Source organism: Tribolium castaneum, chromosome 3 (genome assembly GCF_031307605.1).
Source record: "Tribolium castaneum strain GA2 chromosome 3, icTriCast1.1, whole genome shotgun sequence".
Taxonomy (NCBI): domain Eukaryota; kingdom Metazoa; phylum Arthropoda; class Insecta; order Coleoptera; family Tenebrionidae; genus Tribolium; species Tribolium castaneum.
The window spans coordinates 12,142,990-12,152,818 of NC_087396.1; the positions used below are offsets into that span (position 1 = coordinate 12,142,990).

The following is a 9,829-nucleotide window of genomic DNA, read 5'->3' on the forward strand; positions in this document are numbered from 1 at the left end:
TGATTTTTTTAATTAACGAAAGGGCAATTAATTAATTTGGCGGTTTTAAAGACCATATTATGTGAATATGTCCGGTAATAAGCTCTCCAAAGCGACACTTTTATATAGACATTAGTGGCGATTTAGAGACAAGTAACGCAAATTGATATAATATTGTGTCGGTGACGGCTTACCTTCACCTAAATGTATAAATCGATGGAAAAGTCAAACTAAAAAACAACTTGGTTCTGTTGATTTACTAAAATTGAACAAATTTGAATTAATGTAACACGATACATGCTGTGTCCTGAATTATAATGCAACAAACAAGTAACAAATTAATTACCTACAGTATATTAATTTCGGCGATGCTGATGTTAATTAGGCTATAAATTGTAAGGGGACCAACCTATTCATTATTATTCTGTTTTAAATAATAAGCTGAATCGATTAGTAATTCCTCATTAAACTCAAAGAGTTCCGAATTTTTTTACGTTCTTTATTTTTTTCTTAACTACTTAACTACAACATTGTAAGAAACTAAAGTACCTCGATTAAATTTTAGTGTTAAATAGTTGATTTATTTTTGCATTTTTCGTTTAAACAAGATGAGTTTAACGATTTTGAGCCAAAGTTCTAGGAGCTTTTAGATACGTTCGTGCCCCGTCAGAATTTAGGAATGGGCCGATTTTTGGCGAATTTATTTTGAAAGTTACAAATTTTCGCATGTAAATTTACCTTCTTCGTATAATTTTATGTAGTTAATAAAACTTGGCTGTCAATGTAAACGAAGATTTTACACGTAATAAATTTTTCTTAATTACTTAACCAACATTGTGAGTAATTAAAGTAGCTTTTATCTCGATTAAAACTTTTGTTTTATTGCAACAATTTTCCTTTAGTCTTATCTCGTTTAAGAATTTTGTTTGCACGTTTACTCACTTACGTCACGGTGTAATAATTCAATTATAATTAACGCAAGTTTAGTATTTTGCCATTGATATTATTAATGATCGTGAACGGCTACTGTATAATCATGTAATCTGCATTATGCTAACCTTCGCACGCCACTGGATCCATTACTGAACTCACCCGATCTAATATAAATTCACGATGTGTTCCAGTTGTTATCGGTAGCGAGCAGTTCGGCTGGTAATTGAATGTTTCTGTAAATCGTCCGGGCAACCCCAGAGCATTATTTTATCGCCTCTGTTAGGGTCGTGGCGGTGATATTGAAACCGTCATCGCTGCATTAATCTGTTGCAGCGCTTCGGCATCGCGGATTTTTGACATTTTTTGCCTTGGCTTGATTAATGTAACATAATTGTGAATGCGGCTTAAGTGCGGCTCCATGTCTTACACGATCAGATGTCGGTTTAATTAACTGTCGCGTTAAGCTGACGTTTGTGGTTGTTCTTTGATGTGTTTGAAAAATCGAAAGGAGTCGTCGCGTTTTTCAACGATCCATAAATTAGCCGGGACATTATTTTGGCGTGGATAAAAAGAAAAACACTTGTTAAATATTTCAACAGGCACTTAAGCTCCGTTGCGTATAATAACACTGAAAATGCTTCTGTCAGATTCTCTATCAACTTTATATTAAAATCGAGTAAAGTTTAATGAAACTGTTGGGGAAAATAACGTGATGTGGGAGAATATTTCGTGAGCCTGATCACGGAATGTTGGCCGGGCGGAAACGCGATTAGTCCCAAGTTAACAAAAGCAAAAATTGCATTGCCAGTGCGATAATTCTTATTTAATATGACTTTTAATTATCCGATGAGCTCAAACGGACTGATAAATTGCAAGACATTTCACGAGAGTATTCTTATGATGTTGGGTGGAAATGTTAGAGGATGCCCGACTTCTATTTGGGTGGGCACTCATAAATATACATTGAGTACTCTACCGTACTTACAATACAAATATACTGCGAGCAGCCACATTGCGCTTGGCCCGACTTAATTAATCGCCAAAAAACTTGAATAAAAGCCGACACTCATATTTCAGCTCAAGAATTCGGAACTCGAAATAGACCCACCGTAGTCGTCTATTTCATTTTATTTTTACTTAAACGCTCAAGCCTGGGTCTATGTTATCTTCACGTATTATCAATCCTGGGGCCAAAGTAGGCAACCAAGAATACACGCCAGGACTCTGATAACGATTTTGAGCTTATTAACAAAATCCTTCCAGACATAACTTATTTTATATCTGGTAAAAGACAGAGAATTGAAAAGGTTGATTCAAAAAAACACTTTTTCTCAAAATTTTTGTTACTACTTACGTTATGGGCGTCGCAGAGAGCAAGCTGCGAGTCCTTTCGAAACTGCAAGAGCTGAATCATGTTTTATAATTAATCACCCAGTGATAAGCAGCATCAAGTTGTCAGATATAAGTGACCGCATTAAATTTTTCGTGTTGGTACACTTTTCTCCCTGCTAAGTGTGCATGCGTTTTAAAATTCGCTTCATAAATTATCCGGCGTTTATTAATTCGGTGCAGTTTTAACACGAGTGGTCGTATTTCACGATTTTAGAGCCGTGCACTGTTGCACTATCGGTCCAATATCCGCTATTGTTCCAAGAAGTTTCGATGGGATTATAAATCAAAGTGTGACCCTTTTAAAATTGCTAATTTTATCGGTAAATTTGCACTCGGAACTAAAGACGTCTGTTACACGAGCGATAAAGCGGTGTGTGGTAATAAAACACGCCCTCAACGTGAGAGAAAAATCGATCCGGCCAGATTTAATAAAATCACATAAAACCATCGTTCACATTACGCTACATTAGACACGAAATGGCGTATAAGAAGAATTTAACTTTAAACCGTCGTCGTCTCGCGCCCTATCTCAATTTCACACGAAATAAAACTCCGACGGGATTAATTTGAATTTTTATTATTATTTGTGTTTTTATTGGATTTTACTAATTTCTTGTTTTTCTTTTGTTTTAGGACGAAGTAAGTTATCAGAGACACACATCCCTATTGGTAAAAAACATCTATTTTATACTTTTATTTCTATCACAAAATTCAGAAGGCAGAAACATGCGGTGAGTCGCTATGGTTATTTTTTTTGTTTGTTATTTTCTTCGCCAGAATTTCATCAGTGAATCATCGCATGTTCATTTTTGGGAAACCAGAAACTTACTTCTGTTTTCGTTTAGCCGAAAATATTTGTTTAATTAGTGATTAACCACATTATCAGTTTGAATCGTCGTAACTGGGAAGGAATGAGAGCGCGTGGGAGTGGGTATGTAACCAATAATGGGTACTAAGACGTGAGTGGTGACAGTTATATTGGTTCATCTTGAGACAATGGGGCTTGACAGGTTTGCAATTAGCGCATTCTGTTGTCAGGTGGCGAAGCTCTTGATCAGTTTCAAAGATATTAGAAACGGAACAAGGATAATTATGCTGCCAAGTGAATAAGCCGAAATTATTCGAACGCCATGATTGATAATAATAAGTAGGAGGTTGTTCGTTCTCTCGCAGGCGAACAGACATTTTTCTCATCTCATTAGAAAACCACTAAGGCATTAAGTATGTTAATATGCATCACATTAGACTCTCTTTACGGAATGGTGGAGTTTAAGAACATATAATTAAGAAGTAGACATAAACATTAATCTTACGGTGTATAAAATGCGAGTATGTTAGCTACGTGCAGAAAGTTAATTGAAAGAAGAAGAAATATAGGGGCAAAGTGGATGAAAAAGCGGTCTGCACATCTTAACATGGCAATGGCGGCCGTGTTTACTGCTCAGGCATTTGCTTCACATACAAACTCTTTGCCTTTCCTAATTCATTAATCATTTTAGCAATCAATACGTTCACTGTTTACGGTAAAACCGATGCTTTCAGTTTTTACCAGTTAGTTTCCCGAAAGACCTGCACCGGAGTTTTTCCGCTTTTTGTACCGGAATCGTACGGCATGACTTATCGGCCAACTCCATTTCTCTTTCTGCAAATTAAATGCTTCGATATACCAATTTCACGGCTTAAACATCAATGTTTCATGAGAGGAGCAATGATAATTATTTGCAGCTTAGGAATTTTACTCGTTAGCTGGCTATTAATAATAATAATTTTGCGGCGTAATAACGGCGAGATTTTTTGTTTTTCCGTTAATTAGAAATTAAATCGTCAAGCATAAAAAATAACAGCGACTTGTCCTAGAGTCTAGAGTTCGCGATAACGACGAGTTCATTATATCTGACAGATGAGAACACATTTTTCTGATAATCCCAACCAAATGGAAAATACAGCCTTCAATTAGTATGCATTAAAGAAGTTGAATGACTCGGGATTTCTTTTACAATTGGCTTAAACAGGCAAAAAGCTGCCTCGGATGTACTGAATTAAGTGTCTATTAACGCTAATTTCTTTATTATCAATTCTGTATCACTTTTTTCGTCTCGTTTGCAGCGATACACTTTTTAATCAAATCTGACGATGCACTTGAAGATCGTATCTTCAAACCGGGTTTGAGTATTTAATTATTTTTGAGTAGAGCCGTTGTTGGCCAACAAATTGTCGCTTATGGTGCAGCTTATGTGTTATTGATAATCTCAAGCAGTTATTACGTCACTAAAAGCCGATTAGTATGTCGTAAATCGACTATAAATTCCTACAAACGAGTTACAACTTTTAAATCTAGGGTCTTCACAAGTAAGACATCTTTCACATGTAGAGCTACTAATGCGATAAGAGAAGCAAAACCTCCATGATCTATTCCTAACTGTAAAGCCTCAAGTTGTGGTTTTATTTCATCACTGACTCAAAACATATGCACGTTGCCATAAAAATTACATCAATTTTTAACAAGCAATAAAGCGTTTTTCGCTAACCAGAAAAAAAATGTGGAAGTAGAAAACAGCTAGTTACAAGGAAATGTTTTTTTTTTATTGGGGCATAAAACCAAATGAAGGCTTTCCGTAGTACAAACATATTAGTTTTGTGCATTAAGGAGTAATTGTATAAAACAAAAATATCCGACATACAGAAATTTACCGCGGAAAAGCTAATAAAATTCAAAACAGACTCATTATGTAGGTTATTTATTTAGTATTTATTTTCTAAACTGTATACGGTGAAGAGGCTTTGTTTTATACGTAAACATTTAGTGTTACTTTAATTTAACCAATTTTTCTAGTTAATTACTCTTCACTTACATTTTGTTGCTTTTTCTTGTTTCTTGTCATCTCTCCCGGTGTAGCAATCACACGGAGCTAATTTTGTCTCTTTACATAATTAAGGTTAATTAAAATACGTCTCCCTAAATTGGTTTGCGTCTGTTGTGCCACTTGAATTTTAACACGAAATGGCCGCGTAATAAATTTCCCTCCGTTGATGGCGTTTGTAAAAATCCCCGTCTGGCAAAATCAATTTTCTTTGAAAGGAAACTAGCGAGCACAAACACAAAAGTTTCCAAGTCAATCATGAAAAGGCAGGGTGTAAACACGGCGTTTCTTGCAAGTCATTTGCATCACTTGCTTGAAAGACCGTATAACAAGTAAAAAGCGAGCAAGACGTGCAAAGAGGGTTCATCCGTGAATTAGCTACAAGCCGTTCATTAATCACTTTCCCTTTTATAACGCTGATGCAAAATGAAGAAGGCGGATTATGCTCCATTCACAATGACACAAAAATTAAATTACTGCCATTAATGCGTCCGCATTGTCCGGCAATAATTAAAATCTTTGTTGCAGCGGCCATAAGGAAGCCCAGTCGTGGTACCACGAGTTAACAGATTTCATTCTTTCAGGTCCGCGAACCAGGCGAGTCAAGAAACCCGGGGCCAAGCAGGGGGCGCCCACCGCCGAGGAAAAGCGGCCCCGGACGGCCTTTTCAGGGGCGCAGTTAGCCCGGCTGAAGCACGAGTTCGCCGAAAACCGCTATCTGACCGAGAGGCGGCGGCAGCAGCTCAGTGCGGAGCTGGGGCTCAACGAGGCCCAGATCAAAATCTGGTTCCAGAACAAAAGGGCCAAAATCAAAAAGGCCTCCGGCCAGAAAAACCCCCTAGCCCTCCAGCTGATGGCGCAGGGGCTGTACAACCACTCCACCATTCCGCTGACGAAGGAGGAGGAAGAGCTGCAGGAGATGCAAGGCACTAAGAGCCCCGCGTAGGGCCGCTGGTTTTGTTCGTGATAATTTGATGCTTCCAGTTGTTTATTGTGATTTGTTGTGATTCGTCCGTGGATGAGGTGAGAGTGGATTCTTTGGATTTTTACAGTGATTTGCGAGCGTTTTTGCCTCGTCCAAAGACGAAGTCGGGTAAGCTGTCAATGGTCTACTTAAGAGTTGGGCAACTTTTTGCGGTGATCTCTCGAGTATGTTAGCATTGTTTCTTTAATTCTACAATTCTCAGAGCTTCGTGTTACAAAAAATGTATTAATGTACCATTCATTTAAACACAATTGCGAGCTGTGTGGTACTAAATAACAGTTTTTACAAACGGTGCCATTATTGTTTAAATCGCATGGGATCATATTCTTGTTTGGTTTTTCTTGCACGACTACCAAAGACCGTGCAAGACACGGGATTTTTGATCCGACCTTGTACATAACACTCTGTAAAAATTACAACTAGGACTAGTTATTTATTGTATTAGCAAAATAATTCGGAATCGAAAGCAATATTTATTAGGCAAAACTTGAACCTAATGTATATTTAAATGAAACTATTGTAAATATTTATATAATACTGTCTGTGAGTTGAAGCTTATTTATAATGTATTCGACCTAAGTAATAGTGAAAAATATGTACCTACAGAAATTGTTTATAATTCAACTGTAAAATATAGATTATATAAAATAAATACTATTCAAGCGACTCCGCCATTTCTTTTACCTCGTTTCCCGCAATAAAGTTATTAATTTTGTTTACCCCGAGCCAATGACAAATAAAAATGTTAATGTTGATATGCGTAACATGCAAACGAAATGGAATGGTCTTGATAAAAGTTTCCAACCCTAACGAGCATTTCATGCTCGGAAAAAATAACATAAAAATAGATTCATGCACTCCATAAAACGTTCAATTGTTTGTCGTTAGAACCTCCATCAAGATAAAAAATACATACAGCAGGTAAGTACAGGTAACTGGAGTTAATAGCATACAATATTGATCAAATCAAATGTCTAATTTCAAAATTATACCAATACTCGAATCACTTAATAAAATGTTTCTAACTATTGACATAATAAGGGAATAGTCATGGCGATTACGTTAAATCGCTTCAACATCGGAAATTGCCTACATAGAATTCTAAATATGACAAAAGTTGATAAACGAAATTGACGCTCGTGAGGACGAGGCTGAAAACCATTATTTGAACTGCTTTCGGATATCCGAAATGAAAGCCACCATATGGAAAGCATTAAACTTTATCGTTGGGACACACACGATGCCATTTAGTTGTTTCAGTATAATTTGTAAAAATTTTATTCCTCAAGTCATGTAATTTGGTGGCTTCTTAGCCCACACACGGAAATATGTGTACAGATTGGCAGGCGATCAGATTACATTTAGATTTCGAATGCGAGTCTTCGGATCTGACTGAGAATCTAAAAGTAATAATAATGGGTTATTGTTGAAAATAAAATTAAAGGTCATCGGTTTATTGCTGCGTTAACATTTATGACTTTCAGCTAGCAAATTAATAATTTATTTTTGCCGACCGATGCTCATTTCTTTTCTATTCGCCAAGGATCCATTTTATGGTTTTGCGAAGGCAGGGCGATATATCAAAAATGGAAATGATAGTTACAGGTGATGCATTTAATTTGTTGTTCTAATAAAACTTTTTTACTAATTACATGTTATAACGATATGAAAAATTAACAAAATTTTCTCGTTTTTATGTAAATAACTTTAGTCTGGATTGCTAGTTTTTTTAATTAGTTTGGGGCAATACAGATGTTCCAGAACAATAATTGAATTAGAATGAAATATAAAAAAGTATTCTTAATTAATTAGGTAATTACAATAATGAGAACTAAACTATTTCTGTTCTTTTGTACATTTTTTATGCGTGTAATCTAAACGCTCAATTTTAATGGTGCGATTTAAATTTTAATCAAGGAAGAGGCAATCAGTTTATGATAGCTGGAAAATTTCGGTTTTAATTAATTGGCTTATTAGGGGTACCGCTCTTTGTAATAACTTTAAGTGTAATTAGAGTTATTCACTTGACAAAAATTAATTAAACGCGTGGTATTTTACCGTCAAAACGTCAGATGAAAACAATTAATCGAAAATAACGAGGGAAAGAAACAGAAGCAGTTCACCACCTACCTGGCCCAGCTACTGTTTGAATATTTCCTATTTATTGGTGTGAGGTCTCGGGTATTTGACCCACCATCATCAAAATAACTTCCTGGTCTCGTTAAATTAATTCCATTATCTCAAAACACGAACATTTCGGCATAATAACTAATTTAATCCATATAATATTTCAATTATGGGCATAGCGTTTCTAATAATGATATTATATCAACGGATAATTAGACGGAAGTCAAGGTTGCATGCCTGCAACTTCTAAATAAACAAGCAAACCGAAAAACAAACGCTTTTAGGAGGGCTGCGCCCCCTGCTCGCGTTCCATTATTTATACGTGTGGGGTCCCCCGGTCTGATATATGGCAGCCACCAATTTCATTTAATTGACTGGTCACTGAATCGGTCGGGTCACTGTTTATATTGCTAGGAATTTAATTTTTAGTCTTGTTTTGCGCGATCTTGTTGCGGATTCGAGGGTGCGCCATCCTTTAACATCCTGACACATTTTTGCGTCAATCTGACCCAACACTGCGTGCTTTTGTAACAGCCAAACACTTTATGTTTGCACCCTCCATTGCTTGCACACATTCTTACAAAAGCACGTAATCGTGGCAGATTACCAACCGCAATGGGGAGGGCGAGCTTTCAGGATGTTTGCTAAATAAATAACTCAAGCTTCGCCGCAGATATCGAAGCAGAAATTAAAATATTACTAGACTTTTTCTAGTGTGTTTTGACACAAGATTTCAGAATCTAGAAACCGATTTAGACCTATGCTGTTGACGAAATCTTGGACATATTTTCTTGAAAGGTTCTGAAAAAGATTCTAAGCTTTGATTTTGATTACGAGGTTAAGAAATAGGCAAACTTTTAACATTTAGAATAATTAAGAGCATTTCATTGAGCATTAAAGACTTTCAATGTATCTAAAACGAAGTTTTTTTGTAAAATTGTTTATTTTACTCATTTTTGGAAATATAGAAACGAAAACAATGGTTACTAACGTATTGTGACATGAGCTTTTTGAATCTGAATACTTTGACATTGATATTTGATATGAAAATTCAGGTAAATTTTGGAAAATTGTGATGTACTTATAGAATTTTTTAGACGACTACAGCTAAATTTAAATGATTTATGTTGAGTAGAAGCTTTTCTAGAGTCTTCAAATAACTCATACTCAAACTAATTTTAACACCTCACACCTAGCATGATAAATCAATCATAAAAAGCTTTGGTAGATTTAATGAAAATTTCTAGAGGACTTTATTAGGTGTCTAGTAACATTTAAATAAAATTTTGCTTAATAGTCTTTATTATAAACTCAAAACTATAAAAAAAATTAAGTTATAGGGATGATGTTATTATATAACATCATCCCTATTATATATGATGTTATTATTATAACACCACCGTTATAGGTATAATTTTATTTGTTTTTCGAATTTATTATTAAATATTAAAAAATAGAAATGCTGCGCTCTGAACTAGCAAATAATTTTAGCAATTTCAAACGCACAACAGTTTTTTAAACGTCAACTGACGTATTAGAAAACGATCGTAGT

At 35.6% G+C, this 9,829-nt stretch overlaps 1 protein-coding gene across 3 annotated transcripts in view; it reads left to right on the forward strand.

The window, feature by feature from the left end:
- En (engrailed) overlaps positions 1–6,816 on the forward strand; it is a 31,933-nt gene extending 25,117 nt beyond the window's left edge. Inside the window, exons 2-3 of one of the 3 annotated variants that reach the window (XM_064355274.1) lie at positions 2,938–3,035; positions 5,750–5,983. In XM_064355274.1, the coding sequence (XP_064211344.1) occupies positions 2,938–3,035; positions 5,750–5,848 (197 nt within the window). In that variant the 3' untranslated portion in view covers positions 5,849–5,983. 3 annotated transcript variants of the gene reach the window in all.
- Positions 6,817–9,829: the final 3,013 nt, after the last annotated feature.